The sequence below is a fragment of the Zalophus californianus genome, chromosome 9 (assembly GCF_009762305.2).
Source record: "Zalophus californianus isolate mZalCal1 chromosome 9, mZalCal1.pri.v2, whole genome shotgun sequence".
Lineage (NCBI taxonomy): Eukaryota > Metazoa > Chordata > Mammalia > Carnivora > Otariidae > Zalophus > Zalophus californianus.
Genome location: NC_045603.1, coordinates 11,099,545 through 11,116,786, shown reverse-complemented (window position 1 = coordinate 11,116,786; position 17,242 = coordinate 11,099,545). Strand labels below are relative to the sequence as shown.

Sequence of the window (17,242 nt, the reverse complement as noted above, 5' to 3'; positions counted from 1 at the left end):
TGGATGGATGGAAAGAATGAAGGAAGGATGGAGGGATGGGTGTGTGGATGGAAGGGTAGGTGGATAGAAGGAAGGAAAGATAGGTGGATGGATGGATGGATGGATGGATGGATGGATGGATGGATGGATGATGGATGGATGCATGGAAAGGTGGGTGGGTGGGTGGATAGACGGATGGGTGGATGAAGGAAGGAAGGCTGGGGGGTGGATGGATGCATGCATGCACACACACAGGCATTCCCTTCCCTAAGGACAGATTAAGTGGGAAGGAGGGTCAGAGAAGGCAAGTGCTAAAGAAAGGAGAATGGCAGCATCTGACATGGTGACCAGAGCGCTGGACCCAGAGCCGCAGAGCTGAGTTGGAGGCCAGCTTTGCCACATGAATCAGCTGTGTGAACCTTGGGCACATCAGCGTCAGCAAGCTTCAGTTTTCACGTCTATAAAACAGGGGTGATAGTATCTCCTTTGAAGGATGTTTTAAGGAATGAGAAACAGAAATGAGATGAGAAAATGACTTCTCTGGAAGCAAGCCGCTGACACGGTCAGGCTATGAGCTCATCTTGGGCAGCAGCAGGAGCTGTGCCCACCACACCGCCAGCACCCAGCGTCGGGGGCAGACACTCAGCCTGACCAGGAGCCGCTGGGACTGCAGGCGGTGCCGGCCTTCCACGGGCCCAGGGGAGCCGAAGAGCCACCCCATAGGCAGGCCAGGCCGGACGGGGCTCCAGCAGGCCTAAGAGCCAGTGGTTCTGCCTGTCCCATCAGTGGGAGGGCAGGGGAAATGATTGGGCAGATGACAAGAAAAGTGACATCACAGGAGAGGAAACTGGGCAAGAGGCAGATTCCCCGAAAGGGGGAAGCCAGTGCCGCGGTGACACCCAGCCCAAGCAGGTTCTGCAAAACCACGCAGCTGGCGGCCAGTCTCACTAGACCAAGTCCCTCCCCCACCCCCAGGCCACTTAAAGGGCATGAGGTCTTGGCCATGGGCACTGGGAGAAGCTGGTAGGAAGCAGCGAGGTGGGGAAAGGCAGAGAGGGCTCAGAGGAGCAAGGCCACAAGCCCGAGGATGCCCAGCCAGCGGAGGGAGCCCGGACCAGCCTTCCCTCATCACTACGCTGACACCTGCGGGGCAAGTCACCTTCTCCCCCAACCCACCCTCCGTTGCCCCTTGTCCATGGCCATTCTGGGTCCAAGGACTGCGTCTCCCCCTCCCTACACACCCTGTGCCTGCAAATCAACACCGTTCCCCAGACTTCTCATATCTTTGCCACCCACACAAGTAAATTTTCCAACAAATGCTCATTCAAAGAATTTCCCAGCATCTACATTGGATGATCATTATCAAAAAAGATCGTAACTAAAGGAAATGGTTTGTCCGGTGCTTATGGTTTGGAGGTACACCTCTGCCTTCCCTTCCGTGCTCAGACATGGGCAACAGCCTGGGGGCAGGCCTGGGGACATTAGTCTCCACCTGGGGACCCCGGATCCTTCACGAAGGTCTCGGAAGATAGAGATGGGACTTCCCAGGCCGTTCTCAGAACTGGCGGGAGCGGCGGGGAGGCTGCTTCTCCCTCTCCCACTCCCCCTGCTTGTGTTCCTGCTCTTGCTAACTCTCTCTCTCTCTGTGTCAAATAAATAAAAATTAAAAAAAAAATCTTAAAAAAAAAACAAAACTGGCGGGAGCCACAGAAGCTGTCGGTCCTCCCACCAGGACGCCAGTGGATTGGTCCAGAAGTGCCGCGGCCAAGAGAATGAACAGCCAGCACGGCTGCTCAGAGCCCCACAGGAAGTCTCTGCACGAAGGGGAGCATTTAGGTGTGCATGGGTACATGCACAGACTTGTGCACACAGGCACGGGTGTGCGTACCCACACGCGCTCTGGATCTGACTGCCTTGCTCAATTCTGGCTTCCCCCACTTGCAATCTGGGTGAGGTGGTGCCAATGAGTTCGCCTCTCTGTGCCTTGGGTTCCTCACTGGTCAGTGAAGGCAGTATGGGGCCTGTTTCCTCACCAAGTTGTTGAGGATGAAGGAAATGGCACCACAAAGCCCTCAGCTCGGTGCATGCCTGGCCTGGCATCAAGAGCCAGTCATTAACTCATGGTCGGTGCCTTCTAGAGCGGTGCTCTGTCTGCGCCTGCAGGAGCCAGTGTCCTCCATCCCAGATCTCATTTAGTCTTGCCTGGGGCAGGGGCGGGGGGGGGGGGGCGGGGGTCTGTGTCATGGCCAGTTTTCAGATGAGCTGCCGGAGGCTGGGAGAGGTGAGCCCTCGCCTGCAGGAAGGGAAGGAGCCAGGATTCCAACCCTGATCTGTCTGGCTTCAGTTCTCTGCACCTCACCAGCCTCATCTGGAGTGACATTTCACTAGGAACTAATAAACACAACGTCTTTCTTCAGACATCTGTGTAAATGATAAGAAGTTGGGGTCTGGGGCTGGTCTAACCCTTCTATTGTATAGATGGGGAAGGTAGTGCACCCAGAGTTACACGTAGACTCCCCTGAACACATCTCCAAATCGCCATGAAGCACAGGGAGGCGTGGGACGAGAGAGAAGAGGGACGGGAGAGCCGTGCCCCGTCGGGCCTCCCCCACCGCTCCCCCATCCACCACCTGGCTGCACCCTGAAATCCCTCCCACCACTGAAAGGCAAAAGACCAGCGAAAGAAGCCAAGTCCTTAGGCTTAGGCGTCTTAGGCCTCAGTTTCCCCTCCTGTACAATGGGTGAGGATTAGGTTCGATGGCCTGTCCAGCCCCTACTTTCTATAGCCCAGGGGTGCTTTGAGACACTGGGAGGGAGCCCCCTGCAATCCCACTAGAACCTGTCTAGTGCCTGAAATCCCACCATCACAGCCTCATTCCTTTTAATTAGGACTCTCTCCACCTGGGGCCCACATTTAAAACCCAAGAGTAGCTCAACAGGTCCCTAGAACCAGGGCCCATACTTTGCCCAACCCCTCCTGGCTGTATCACAGAGAGAGAGGGAAGACCCTCCATAGGGAGCATGGTGGGGACCATCCTCCCTGTTCCCAGCTGGTGGCGGGTGTGGGAGAGGCTCTGACTGCAGGCCCGACTGGGCACCACCTAATCATGCTGAGCCTCGACTCCCTTTCCGGGAAACGGAATGATGACGCCGTTGACGTCACAGACTGGTGAGCCTGGCTCCTGGCAAATGCAATAGCCGTATGGGTGGGGGTAAGGGCAGGAGCGGCAGACCCAGGGCCCTCCTGTTCCTTCCTCAAGGAAGGTGTCAAGAGGGTGACAGGAAAACACATCATCATCATTCGCACAAGTGTGAAATGTGGGCCACTCCTACCGTCATTCTGTGGGCTCCTGATGCTGAGGGGTGAGCCCAGCCAGCCTTAGTCTGGGCAGGCCCCAGGCGGCTAGCAAGGGGGTCCCCAGGGCGCTCCGTGAGGATGAAGGTTGTGGTGCCCAGAAATGCCACCCACACACTAGGATGTGGGATGCCTTTTGTTTCCCAAACAGCACGGGCCTGAAGTCACACCATCTCCTGTCACCCCCCGAACAGCAACGGGCCTGAAGTCACACCATCTCCCGTCACCCCTGAACAGCAGAAGCCTGAACTCACACCATCTCCCATCACTCCCAAGAACAACACGGGCCTGAAGTCACACCATCTCCTGTCACCCCCCCCCCAAAGAGCACAGGCCTGAACTCACACCATCTCCCGTCACCCCCGAACAGCATGGGCCTGAACTCACACCATCTCCCGTCACCCCCTAAACAGCACGGGCATGAAGTCACACCATCTCCCGTCACCCCCCGAACAGCACGGGCTTGAAGTCACACCATCTCCTGTCACCGCCCAAACAGCACGGGTTTGAAGTCACACCATCTCCCATCAGCCCCCCGAATAGCATGGGCCTGAAGTCACACCTCAGGCATTTCTTCCTTTTCCTTTCAATCACAGTCCCTAATAAATTGCCAAAGTCCTGGAGGGCACGCTGGCTCGCCAATGAGCATTTTCAATCCCTGTCCCCTTTTGTCTGAATAGGATCAACCAACAAGTGAAGTCCGCATTGGTGAGTGTGGACACCAATCCCAGAACCCAAGAATTCCAGAGTCTGGGAACCTTCCCATTTTAGTGTATTGGAATCTTGGAGACCCAAAGTCTGTGAAGCCAAGAAATCAAGAACTTTGCGTATTAGAATCCCAGCCTCTTGCAGGGCCCCCCCAAATCCTGGGATTAGAAGGGAGGATAGAGGCCCAACCTGCTATTAGATGCAAAAGCTTCTCTTCAGCATCCCGGGACCCCACCCCAGCTCTGCAAGGCTACTTCGAGATCCCTCTTCTCTCCCCGCAACAACGGGGCCATGGGAGAGCCTCCTTCGGCTCCCCTCCATGCCTCCTACTGGCCCTCCCCTCTCTAACTCTCATCCCATCCATCACCAAGGGCACCTGACTCTTCCTCTTTCCCGCTAGGGGACGCTCCCACCCAGCGTTAGACGTGGAGCCCCTCCCATCGTAAGTATCCCCTCCCCTGAACGTCCCAGGTCACCCTCCTCTTCCCAGACCGGGGAGCGCACGTCTGCACGGTCTCCGCACCTCCCTCGCCCCCACCTCACTCCTCACAGCTGTCAGGGCCACCAGTGACCCCCGGTTCCCTGCCCCAGGGGGCACTTACCAGTCGTCCTCCTACGGATAAAACCGCCGTCACCGCTGACCCACGGACGGCCCCCCATGTGGCCTGGCCCCCCTGCGTCCTGGCCCATCTCCCGGAGGGACTCACTTCTTCCTTAGAAACTTTGTCACCAGGGGGCCAGAAGCAGCACAGATAGCAGGGCAAGAAACCCACGGGCGGTGTGGGTGATAGGGAGAGACCGTCCTTGTGGAAATGGCCGGATGAGCAAAAGCAGCCTTGCCTTGGCTGCGCAGCTTCCTAGGCAGGAAGCCACTTGACTTTGGCCAACAGCAGGGAGTGGGAGAGGGGAGGAGGGGCCTCCAATGGCGCAGGGATGGGCTTAGGGGCACGTGCTGTAGCCCTGCTGAGTCCTGGGGTTCCTGCACCATCTCATTTAAGGATTTGGGGGACCAGACAGTGGGGTGACAGCGCCCAAGGAAGTGCAACGTTTCACTCTAACTAGAATCACCATCCAAGGTGGCTGAGACCTATGGATGGCAGGAAGGGAGGCTGGGGCGGGGACCAGGAGAGGGAATGGGTCAAGGGGTGGGGCTGTGGCCTGTGCTCTCTTCCAGGGCCGCCCCTCTGAGGTCTGGGACTGGGGGTCCCAAGGTGGGTGACTTTGGGGAGAGGAAGGGGGCCCCAGGTGGGATACCTCCGGTTCTGGATCGTCCACTGTCCCTGGGTGCATGGCAGGTCATACTTCTGCCTCCGCAGAGCATAGGCGTCAAACCAGAGGGCCAAGCCGTAGTCCAGAGAGGGCACCTGGGACAGAGGAGCTGGTCACCAAAGTGGACTGTGGGCTGTCACTGGGCTGGTGGCCCCACTTCCCAGGACAACAAAGGGAGGAGGCCCGCCGACACAGAGCCCCAGCGGGGGCTGAAGTTGGTCAGTCACTCAACAAACAGGCATTACTGTGGCCCACAGGGGCAGACCTTGGCCACACCTGTCACCCCCCCTCCCGGAGGGATTTGCATCCAGGGCTCAGCCTGCGGATGCATCAGCAAAGGCAGGACACTGATCCCCTCCCAACCTGGGCTTCCCGAGGTCCACAGGGTGCTCTGGGCAGGGGGCGGATGGGCGGCAGGGTACTGGGCTCACCGTGAGGTGCCAGGAGCAGTGGGTGCTGGGCGAGTAGTAGCTGGGGAAATAAGGCGTGCTGAGGACGCCCTGCGGCTCCAGGCGGCCCTCCAGGGTCAGGTTCACCTCGCAAGCTGGACCCCGAGAACAGCGGTTACACAGGGTCCCCCGGCCCCAGCTCACTGCACCTCCCAGCAGGTGAGGGACAGCTGTAACCCCACCACCCTCCTGCCATTAAACAGTAGAGGTTAGTGGTGCGGTGTGACCTTGGGCCTCAGTTTCCCCATCTGTCTGTAACATGGGGACAATAATAGCACATACCTCACAGGGCAGTTAAGCAGATTAAATAGACATAAAATGTTTGAACAGCCTGACATGTAGTAAGTGCTCAATAAATGGTAGCTTATTGACATGGATTGCGCTGCACTTGACCATTTTACTTCATGTGTTCACAACTGTGCGAGCCTCAAGGTTATGGGGCTGGGGGGAGGGAGAGGCATGCCCCTTTTCCAAGATGAGGCTCAGAGAAGAGGGGGGACCTGACTGAGGTCACACAGGGAGAGGGTGAGGAATCAGGAGGGCTCCCAGCTGCCCTGCTACCTCTCCCTGGAGTCAGGGTCCTTGTTCCCCCGTCTCCTGAGCTGTGTCAGTGACTCCCATGGAGTCAGCCAGAGCCAGCTCCGGCACCTCCTCAGCGGCAGGCACCCCCAGAGGGCTGCCGGGACCCTGCAAGGGCAGCTGTGGACCTCGGCCCCTGCCAGGGGACCTCTGGGGTCAACGCCAGGGGAGGGAGGGCAAGAGGCAGATCGTCAGGGGTGGGGGCAGTGGTTTGTGGTCTCCTGTCTGCAACCCCTTCTTCCGCCAGCTCTGGAGCCTGCGAGGTTTGCTTGGCTGATCCATGCCCAAGGACAGCCAGGGCATGAAGGGCGGGCTTCTTCCCGAGAGAGGGGGTCAGGGAAGGAGGGACAGAGATCTGGGAACAGGAGGCCAGGGGGCAGCCCGGAGAGCCCTTCCCGGAAATGCTGAGTGGCCCTCCCTGAGCTGAGTGCCATCTCCAGGAAGGGTCTGTGGGGCTCGCCTTCAGAATGAGAGAGGGTGGTCTGGGGGTGAATCTGAGGTTCCCGGGGCCTCCTGACCACAGACCCACCCTCCGGCCTCAAGCGGGTGCAGAGGGAGGAGGGCCAGGGGAGGAGCCGAGAGAGGAGACGCAGGTCCTGGATGGGGACGGGACAGCCAATAAACAGAAAGAGGGCGGGAGAGAGAATGCTGGAGAGAAGGGACGCGGCCAGGGAGGGTCGGAGAACGGGGGGGGCAGGAGACAGAGGCCAAGGGCATGGGAGAACGGGGGGCAGGAGACAGAGGCCAAGGGCATGGGAGAACGGGGGGCAGGAGACAGAGGCCAAGGGCATGGGAGAACGGGGGGCAGGAGACAGAGGCCAAGGGCATGGGAGGGTGGAGAGCGGAGGAGCTTCCAGAACCTTCCCTCTGCCCCCATCCCACCCCAACGACGGCAAAGAGGGTGAAGGCCAGACTGTGCCCTGGGTTCTGCCACGGCGCTCCTCGCATCCCGAGGGACCCCCGACCCCTCACCCTGGAAGGCCACGGGCTGCACGGAGAGCACAAACGGGTCATAGTAACTGTGCAGGCCCTTCTTCCAGACCACCGCCATGACGGCCCCGGACGCCAGGACCTCCAGCACCGGCTCCTGGCGGCTGCAGCCGTAGACCCTGGAGGGACAGAGGAAGGTAGCCAGGGCGGGGTGGGGGGGCGCTGGGAGGGGGGTCGGGTGGACTGCTGTGTGTCCACGCACAGGGTTCCGACCCTCTCTGGCCCAGGAGACTAACTGGAGGCCCTGTGAGGGTCAGGCCAGCTCCTCAGGTGAGAGAGGCCAGGAGGTTGCCCAGACCATCCCAGCCGACTCCCGTCCCTCCGGACCCCTGTGCCCCCAGAGTGGCCAGTCTACACCCTGCAAGGAGACGAGCTTTCAGGGTTGAGGGACCTGAGGTCACCTGCGATGGGCACTGCAGGCTTTAATGTTGGGGCTTCTTTTCTTTCCTTTCCTTCGCAGCAGAGCCCGTGTTGTAACTAAAATGTCTCCCAGGCTCCCAGGGCGTGGAGCCCAGGAAACAAGCCGTAGGGTTAAACTTGGTCGAGGTCCCTTCCGCTCTATCTCCGTATCACCCCTGAAGACCTCTCGTGGCTCTGGGACACAAGGGCGGCGACCCCCCGATCTTGTCTGACCCGTCACTGTAGACCTCCAAGGCTCTGAGCTGCCTAGGTGCCATCGCGAGTAGGGACGAGGCTGAGCTGGGTCCCCTCCCTAACAACAGGATGGGGTTGGGGGAGGGTACTTGAAAGAAGCCCCAGGGGAAGCCCGGAAGCGTCCCCACCCTCATCAGGCCTGGAAATCAGATGGTGTCTGGCTTCTCTGCGCTTCCCAGAGCCCTCCAGGAACCCAGCCCACGCACACCCCAGATTGAGGTCATCGGGTCGGGGGTGTTGCAAGTGAGTGTGCAGCCTCAAAGCCAGGAATTCAGAGAGGCCCGGCAGGGGGGTGGGGGGGGGTGGGGAGAACCTTGTCCCGCCCCCCCCCACCGCCTTGCTCACCCTCCCTTGATCTGAACACGCAGGTCCCATCCCCGCCCTTGCCTGGAGGCTGGGCCAGCCCAAGCCAGACAGAGAAGGCCCCAGCCTGGTGCCCCCCACCCCACCCCACCCCACCAGCAGCAGTTACTGGATATTTAACGGATACATTTAACATGTGGTAATAATGGATGGCATTGCTACGTGCGAGAATCTTGGCACAGATGGTTTGATTGATTGATTATTTATTTAAGCAGGCTCCACACCCAGTGTGGAGCCCAACACGGGGCTTGAACTCACGGCCCTGAGAACAAGATCTGAGCTGAGATCAAGCGTCGGATGCTTACCTGACTGAGCCATCCAGGCGCCCCACAGATGGTTTGATCTAAATCCTCACAAGAACCCTGCAAGGTGGGTGTGATTGTGCACCCATTTTACGAGTGAGGAAACCGAGGCTCAGCGAGGCAAAGCCACTTGCCTTAGGACACATAGCTCTGAAGCAACAGAGCAGGGGGCTGCCAGACTCGGAAGCATTCTGACAAGCCACGTGGCCTCCCAGAGCTGACCTGAGGGGTCGTCTAGTACCTCTGCTTTGTTACAGATGGAGAAACCGAGGCTGGGGGAGGGAAGGGGGACTGGCCACGGTACACAGCCATTTCCGGCCTCCATCCCTCCTGCTCTGTGGCCTAGCCTCACGGTCTCTCAGATGGCAGACAGTGAGGACCAGGGCCACACAGCAGACAGTGAGGACCAGGGCCACACAGCAGACAGTGAGGACCAGGGCCACACAGCCTCTCAGCTCCGAATGCGAGGTGCGATTTTTGACTCGGCATCGCCACCCCCTTCCCACCCACCTTCCCAGGACTCACGAGGTGATGAGCCTCCTCTCCAGGGGCCCGGCCACGTCGTACATAGCCAGCCGGTCCCGGCACTCGGCCAGTGTCCACTCGAGCCGGAGTTTGAGCATGAGGTCCTTGGGGCCCTGCAGGTGCCACAGGCAGCTGGAGGCCAGGTGGTCGGGCCCCTTCAGTCGGAGGGCCTGGCCCTGGCCCACGTAGCTGTAGCGGTAGCAGCCTGGAGGAGGGAGAGGGACAGGCCCCCTGAGCCCTGTTAGCCAGAAGGAGAGGCCGGGGGGCCAGCTGGTCCTCACCTGGGTGGGGGTGGTGCAGGGAGAGCCGCCGGTTGGGGCTCGGCCCAGAGGGGCTATGTCCCATCCCTCTCTTTCCCTGCTGGTTTCCATCTCCAGTCTCCTCATCCACACATTCACTCAGTGGTCCATTCATTCATTCACTTAGCACTCCCTGAGTTCTCCATGCCAGGAGAGTGCCGGAGAAAGGTCCAGTCACTGCCTGGGAGCGCCAAGGACTGCCAGGGCAGATACAGAGCCCAGCGGTAATAGCTCAGGAAGTGAGGACTCTGAGCGGGGGGCCGGGGGGGGGGGCTGTAGGGCAGGGAAGACCTGGGGGGTGGGGGGCAGGGTCACAGTGTGAGCAAAGGGCCGGGGGCCAGGGCGGGGTTTGAGGCCAGAGAGCACGCTGGAGAAGGGAGGCTGGGCCCGGATCACGCCCAGGGGTGGAGGTGCTTTCTCCCGCGGCCATGGGGAGCCATGGAGGGTTAGGCAGGGCTGGGACGTGGCCGGGCTTGGATCAAAGACTCCTCTGGCTGCTGGGAGCAACTCTGAGGAGGCTGGGAGACCAGCAAGGTGGCTGTGCATTAAGGGGAGAAGGGTGAGCGTTTCATTTTAGGTAGAGAGAAGGGAGCGCAGAGAGGGGCAGAGAGGCAGCCCTGGGTAGAGGAAGTGAGCTCAAGCTAAGGACGAGGAAACACGGAGAATGAAACAGGTTGCACTCATTAAGCATCTGATGCACACCTGCCGGGAGGGCTCCGTGAACTAGTTGCCATCATTGTTCCCGTTTACAGACCTGGGCCAGACAGACCTGGGCTCACCTAACCTTCCCTGGGCCTTGGTTGGCTGCCCTGGAGGATCGGGTCGTGATAGCAGCCTCGCGGGGTTGTCACATGCTGGGGATGATGCATGCTTGCGTGCCCGGCATAGCACCTGGACCTCACACTAAGGAGGTGCTCAGTGCGCCTAGGGACTGCTCTATGGGTCGGTGTGGGGAGAGGCGGAAGGCGGGGCTGGGGAGCAAGTCCTGAGACCTGTCGCCCTTAGGCTGCCCCGCCCCGGAGGCGCAGACAGAGCCAGTCTCATTGGCCGCCCTCACTTCTCACCTCGATCTCCAGCGGCAACCCCACCCCCACCCCCACCCCGCGGTGTCTCCCGTCTTGGGGTGGAATCCATGCGCTTGTGGCCCGGTGCCAGAACTCGAGCCCCACCACCTACACTGCTCCTGCACGCACTCACTCATCCGACATCCTTGTCGGGCACCTACTGTGTGTTTGATCTAGTGAGTCCTGCTCCGGGAACCAGCAGCGAGCAATTTCTCCCCTGGAGCGAAAGTATCTCCTTGAAACCTCCCGCCCCGGTAGCCCGTGAAGGTGTGGAGATGCGGGAACCAGGCCCAGAATGGGGGGAGGGGCAGCCCGGTGTGCAGGGAGCTCCTACACCCTGCCCTCTGTTCCCAGTGCCACCTCCCATCAGCTGTGTGACTCTGGGTCAGTTGCTTAGCCACTCGGTTCTGGCAAACGAACCCTACAATAGTCCTTAATCCCACCTCCTTCTCCCGGTGCCCTAAGGACCAATGAGGGAATGGAGGTGAACAGGCTTTGCCCAGGTGCTGCTGCCTCCCCCACCTTTTCCCTGACCCCCGGCCATCCTGACTCCAGTGGGGAGTGATTTCCCCAGGGGGAGAACTGTGACTCCTGCAAACGGAAGAGACAGGGGAAAGCTGCCTGGCTATTTAGGGTTGTTTGTCGTCTTTAAATCTTGCTCCAAGTTGATGCCTCGCTTTTGCCATTTTAAGAATTACTTTTTTTTTTTTTTTTGAGGCGAACTAGAGAGGTATGTGCTGGTCTCTGTTGATAATCCAAAACATCTTGGGGTGACCCCGTTACCTCTGGTCATTGGGAGAAAGTACATGCATGTGCCCGGTGAGTTCTCCTTGCCTGGCCTTTGCTCACGCTGTTCCCTCTGCCCTGAGTGCCCTTTCCTCTTCTCCACCTGCCAGATTCCTACCTATGTCCCATGCCTGAGGCTGCTGCCTGCCCCCCCCCCCCCGCCCCGCAAGGCAGGAGCAACTTTTCCCTCCCCCTTGAGGCAGGGCCCTTCCTTTGCTTTGGATGGTGGCCCCTGGTGTCCATCCCCATCCCCAGGGCAGAACAATTTCCCCTCTCTGCTGCCTCTGGGACCTCTATCCTAGCACTGGCACTTGGTGTTATGAGATTCTGTTTATTTGTCTGTCTCTCTCATGGGCTCAGAGCTCCTCTGAGGGCAGGGGTGAGGACATGGTCATCTGGTGTCCCCAGAGTAGGCATGGGGCCTGGCATGGGGGAAATGCTCACGAAGCCTGGGAAAAGGACTTGAGTTGTCATCCTTGCCCCATTAGATACTACGCTCCTGGAGGGCAGGGACTCCAAAGGTGCACTGAGCCAAATAAAGATAATTACGAGGCAACTAACAGAAACCTGGGGACACATGGACAGCCAGCAGGGGCAAGGGCAGCCGGAAGGCCTGCCCCAGACCAAGGGTCAGGGGATGTGAGTAGTAGTTTAGTGTAAGGTGATAGACAGTAGGTAGGTAGGTAGGTAGGTAGGTAGGTAGGTAGGTAGGTGGGTAGGTAGGTAGGTAGGTAGGTAGGTGGGTAGGTAGGTAGGTGGATCAGTTTCTCACATTCTCTTTTGAACCAGATTTACCATTCTACTCGTTCCCTCATTAATAAGTGAAATAAATCTTTGATGTGTGGCTCACTACAGTTTTGCTAGAGAATCATGATTTTAGCAGTTTGAAAATTGTAATTTGACCTCATCACCTCCATCCACCAAGGACATAAGCATCTGACCAGCCGGAAGATATGAGAGGATGAGGGTATCACCAGGACTTCAGTTCGGCCTCCCTACCCAAGAGGGGGCTGATGCCCTCCGCCTGGCCTCAGCTCTGGGTAGAAACTCTAGGTAGTATAAGAAGAATCTGAGAATGTAAGAGCTTGTGCTCAGGACCACAGAGCACAGTGGCACAGGTGGTGCACTGCACAACTTCAGGATTCTCCAGTCACACAGACTGCGATGTGGACAGTGCTTCCTGGCGTTGTGCAGCACGGTGGCCTTGCTGGTACTCTGCTTCCCAGGGCTCAGGAGGCAGACCGTGGAACCTCTGGGAGGAAAGCAGGGTGTCTCTGGTAATATGGGACTGGGGTAGCACAGGGCAGATGAGCCTGGCTGAGAAGGGGAAGGAGAATGTGAAGGGAGTATCCTTGAATGTGACCAAGTCCATGGGTGGAAACTAGCTTATGAGCAAATTGAGTTCAGTGATTAAATAGTCACGGGCACCTGGGTGGCTCAGTTGGTTAAGCGACTGCCTTCGGCTCAGGTCATGATCCTGGAGTCCCGGGATCGAGTCCCACATCGGGCTCCCTGCTTAGCAGTGAGTCTGCTTCTCCCTCTGACCCTCACCCCTCTCAGTATCTCTCTCTCTGTGTCATTCTCTCTCTCTCTCAAAAATAAATAAATTAAAAAAAAAAGTAGTCACATTTATGTGCACCTAAACCTGCTACTGACTCTCACACCCCACACGGGCCACACACACACACACACACACACACACACACACACTCCCCTCCCCCCACAGGCCCGAGCCTGTCTCGGGACTCATCACCAAGTCCCCCATGGCACCCCCTGAGTCACCCCAGGTCACTGCTCCCTGCTCCCACCGGAAGCCATGTGGTCCCCTGACACTTGACCAAGCCAAGCCAAACAGCAACTCAAAAGGAAGTGGAGAGGAGAAACAAAAGAGCATACCCAGCGTGGAATTCAGGGCAACTATGTCTTTCACGCTGGCTTCTGTTGAAAGGAACGAACAAATAAACAAAGACCAAAAGTAAATAAAGAAAACAAAATGAAAGATGAAACTAAAAATAGAAGAGACCATCAGAGCCAGCCTGTCTGAGATTGACCCCGGGGCACCGACCCCCTCCCCGCCCCCCCGCGGCCTGGCCTCGGTCCTGGCTCGGGGGTCGCTGGGTGGCCCACCCTGACAGCATCCAGCCCCGGCAGGCAGCCTGTGCCACCCTGGCCACACCATCCCGCACCCCCGTCCCCAGTACTGACCCAGGATCACCAGGCCCTCGGGGTCCACCTCATACTCGGCCCCGTAGGGGGCAGGGGCCGAGCTGTTGGCCGTGGACAGCAGCTCCTCCACCAGCAGCTCCCGCACCACCTCGGGGCTCAGCATCGGCCGGTGGTGCTCGGGGATTTGCAGGATGAACCAGAAGAAGCAGGTGAGAGGTCCCTCCCTAAGGCAGGCAGAAGTGAGAGGGGTAGGAAGGGACCAGAAATCTGGCCCTGCCCAACCGCCTTCTCCTGTGCGGGAGACCAGCAAGCATGGCTCACACCCACAGCACGCTTCCTACCCCCCGCCCCCGGCACAGTTGTCCACCTTCATGGTAAACTCCTAACAACCCCCAAGGTGCTCTCTACCTCCCCGTGTCACAGGGAGGGACTGAAGCACGAGGGGGTAGGGTGCGTGCTACCAACCAGAGGCAGGTACGCATGGCACAGCTGGGCTGCCCCCCACTCCCGCTCCAACCATGGCCTCGCGGAATATGCGCCAGCCCCAAGCACGCCACAGCCGTTGTCTAGCGTGGATCCCTACCACGTCATTGTGCCCATTCTACAGATGAGGAAACCAAGCTCAGCAAAGGGAGGTCGCACACAGGCAGCTGAGTTTCCTTTCTGTGCCTCAGTTTCCCCATTTTTGAAAAAACAAGGGCATTGCATCAGAAGCCTACAGCATCCCCTCCTGTTCTTTGAGTCTAAGGTTCTAGTAAGGGCTGGTTGGGGGGCCAGGGCGACTCACCCAAAGGAGTAGACTGAGCTGGAGTTGTAGTAAGTACCCAGGCAGGTGCTGGCGATGAGCTCCTTGAGCTGAAAGGAGGGGAAACAAGAGCCCCCTGCTGACCCTCTGCAGAAACCCCCTTCCTGCCTCAGAGGGCCCTTTGCCCTTCCAGGCAGCCCTGCTTGACAGGAACCTGCAGGGTGGAGCAGTTTGCCCCTGGTCACCCGGTGGGCAGTGGCCACGCAGGGAAGCGAAACTCACCCCCGTTCTTTTCCCCTCCCCCTATACCTGGGCACTGCCCCTCCACCAGCCCTGGCCTACACCAGACCCCCCATGGCTTCTCTCCCTCTTGTCAAAAGTCACCCCTCAACTCTCGAAAGCCCCACTTGGCTCCGGAGTCTGCTGCTCCTCAACCCCCAGCCACCAGCCACGGGAGCTCAGCTGGCCGGTGTGCGCACGTGTTCAGGTCCAGTGCTGCTGACCGGACGGGGCGGCAGGGCTGTTGGCTTGCAAAGCACTCTGAACAGCATAGAAATAATGTGCGCGGCAGCCCATCCACCCTACGACCCTCTGGACAGGCACTGTCCTTATCCGCTTCACAGAGGAGGGAAGAGAGCCGGGGGGGGGGGGTGGTCCCCCGGAAGCTAGTCTCGAGGAAAGGACATGGGGAGAGGGGTTTACTTGGAGGTGATTCTGGAGAACCCCAGTGGGGGGTGAGGAAGACAGATAGGAAGGGGGACAGCCATCACGGCTGTGAAGGAGTGGGACAGAGCTGTGGGCAGCTGAGGCAGAGTCCGACATGGAACCAGCTCCGGGAGACGGTGGGGCATCCTCAGAACTGTCCCCTCACCAAGGCCAAGGGAGCTGGGGTATTTATCCACCCGAGGGTTGTTCCTAGGAAGAACTACTCGTCGGCACTTCCGTCCTGTACTGCTGGGCAGGGTGCAGTCCCACAGCCAGAGGGTGGAAGGTGCTGGCCGCCAGAGATCATCGCCCCCCCCTCCCCGGAAATCACTGCCCTGGGCAGGAGGGCACGGGGGGGGGGGGCGTCCTGACAGCGTCCTTGCACTGCCCCGTCTTCCCCCCACTTAGGCTGCTAGCAAGTGGCACAATCACGATTTAATCCCAGTGCTTTTGACCCCAGAGCCCCCTACCTTTCCCAGCACCCTATGCCACGTCCCCTTCCATTGTGCCTGGAATGGGACTCTACTGCCAGGGGCTGCTGTGAAGGGACTGGCCTGATCAGGGCCCTCCCCACCCCTCCCACCCCTGCCGTCCTTCCCTACCATCTTTTGGGCTTTGACAGTTTCGCTGCGGAAGGCACTGGACTCCCGGCGGGCGAGGTCCTGGGAGAAGTGGCGATTGAGCACGCGGAGGCTGCCAGAGTACACCTGGCTGACCGTCACCTCCGCCTTGTACCCTGCGCGGACGCAACCGACAAGGTCAACCAAGGGGGCCGCCGGGGGAGGCCCCGGTCTCCCCCCACTCCTTCTCCTGCCACCCAGACCTACAACTCAGCCTCCAGCATCTTGGGCCTCCGAGGGACCACCACCATCATCGTCTCTGTCACCCAGTGTATTTTAGTGACAGGGAGGAAAGAGGCCCATAGATGGATCATGTCCTGAGGGCTCCCAGTCAGAAGCTGACGCAATCACCAGTCCAGGATACAGATGACGCGAAAGCCAGGAAACCCACATGGCCTAGAAGGTCAAGTGTGTGGGTTAACACCTCTATGCATCCTTCCTTTCCCCAGGTTGTCCCGACCGCACCTACCATGTGGGGTACACTAGTAACCCAAGTCAGCGGCAGAGCTGCCCGTGGTGGGTAAGATAAGCATGATAGCCCACAGGCCCATCTGGGAGGAGTGCCTTCAAGGGGAGCCCAAGGTACACCTGAGGGAACATGACCAAGAAATGGGGCCTGGGTCAGGGTGACCATCCAGCTGAGTAGGGAGGATTGGAGCATCCATTGGGAAGAAGGGAGAGAGAGAAGTACCTTCAGGGCAGAGGGAATAGCGTATGCAAAGGCCCTGCGGCAGAAGGATAATGGGGTGAGGACTGGGCTGAAACCTCTTTGGCTGGAGCAGTCAGATAAGGGGAGGGGCGACGAGAGGCTGGGACCTCAGCGGGGCAGGATTTGGGTCTTTACCTGATGCAAAAAGGAAACCACAAGAGGCTTAAGATCAGGGGTGATGTCACCCGACTTCCACTTTGTAAAGACCTATTTTGGCTGATGTGAAGAGACTAGATTCATAGCCCTGGGCGTATACCCCTATTCACTCACATATGCACTCATTCAACAAATGTGACTTGAGAACCTACTACGTTAGGAACTGGTCTAAAGCACTCAGGAATACATCAGTATAACAATGAATAAAACAATAAAGAAAAAAAACCTTGCCCTTGGGCGCCTGGGTGGCTCAGTTGGTTAAGCGACTGCCTTCGGCTCAGGTCATGATCCTGGAGTCCTGGGATCGAGTCCCGCATCGGGCTCCCTGCTCAGCGGGGAGTCTGCTTCTCCCTCTGACCCTCTTCCCTCTCGTGCTTTCTATCTCTCATTCTCTCTCTCTCTCAAATAAATAAATAAAATCTTTAAAAAAAAAAAAAACCTTGCCCTTAAGAACTTGTAGTTTAGCGAAAAAGTCAGACAATAAACAACAAGCATGGTATACAACACATTGGAGGTGTAAGTGCTGTGGGAGTCAGGGAGGAGGGTGGGCTGCCCCATACAGGCCAGGGAAGAAGGTGATGATGTCAGTCACGTGGATGTTAATTTGTGGAAAGAGCGGTCCAGGCGGGGGGACCAGCAAGTGCAAAGGCCCTGAGGCAAGAGCTCATCTGGTGGATTTCAGAAACAGCAAAGAGTGAAGGAGAGGAGAGCAGGAAGCAATGAGACGGGGAGAGAACAACCACACAGAGTCTAGCCGACCACGGGGGACTTTGGTTTTACTGTGGGTGAGGTGGGAGCCGTGGGAGGTTTAAGCAGAGA

The 17,242-nt window shown here is 58.6% G+C and overlaps 1 protein-coding gene across 4 annotated transcripts in view; it reads right to left on the bottom strand.

Moving 5' to 3' along the window:
• TMPRSS6 (transmembrane serine protease 6) overlaps positions 1-17,242 on the bottom strand; it is a 37,944-nt gene that overhangs the window by 11,847 nt on the left and 8,855 nt on the right. For all 4 annotated transcript variants that reach the window (XM_027594651.2, XM_027594653.2, XM_027594654.2 and 1 more), the window contains exons 3-10: positions 15,541-15,674; positions 14,276-14,343; positions 13,528-13,712; positions 13,219-13,260; positions 9,174-9,378; positions 7,312-7,448; positions 5,743-5,855; positions 5,297-5,406 (exon numbers count right to left, since the gene is read on the bottom strand). In XM_027594651.2, the coding sequence (XP_027450452.2) occupies positions 5,297-5,406; positions 5,743-5,855; positions 7,312-7,448; positions 9,174-9,378; positions 13,219-13,260; positions 13,528-13,712; positions 14,276-14,343; positions 15,541-15,674 (994 nt within the window). The remainder of the gene's footprint in view (positions 1-5,296; positions 5,407-5,742; positions 5,856-7,311; positions 7,449-9,173; positions 9,379-13,218; positions 13,261-13,527; positions 13,713-14,275; positions 14,344-15,540; positions 15,675-17,242) is intronic.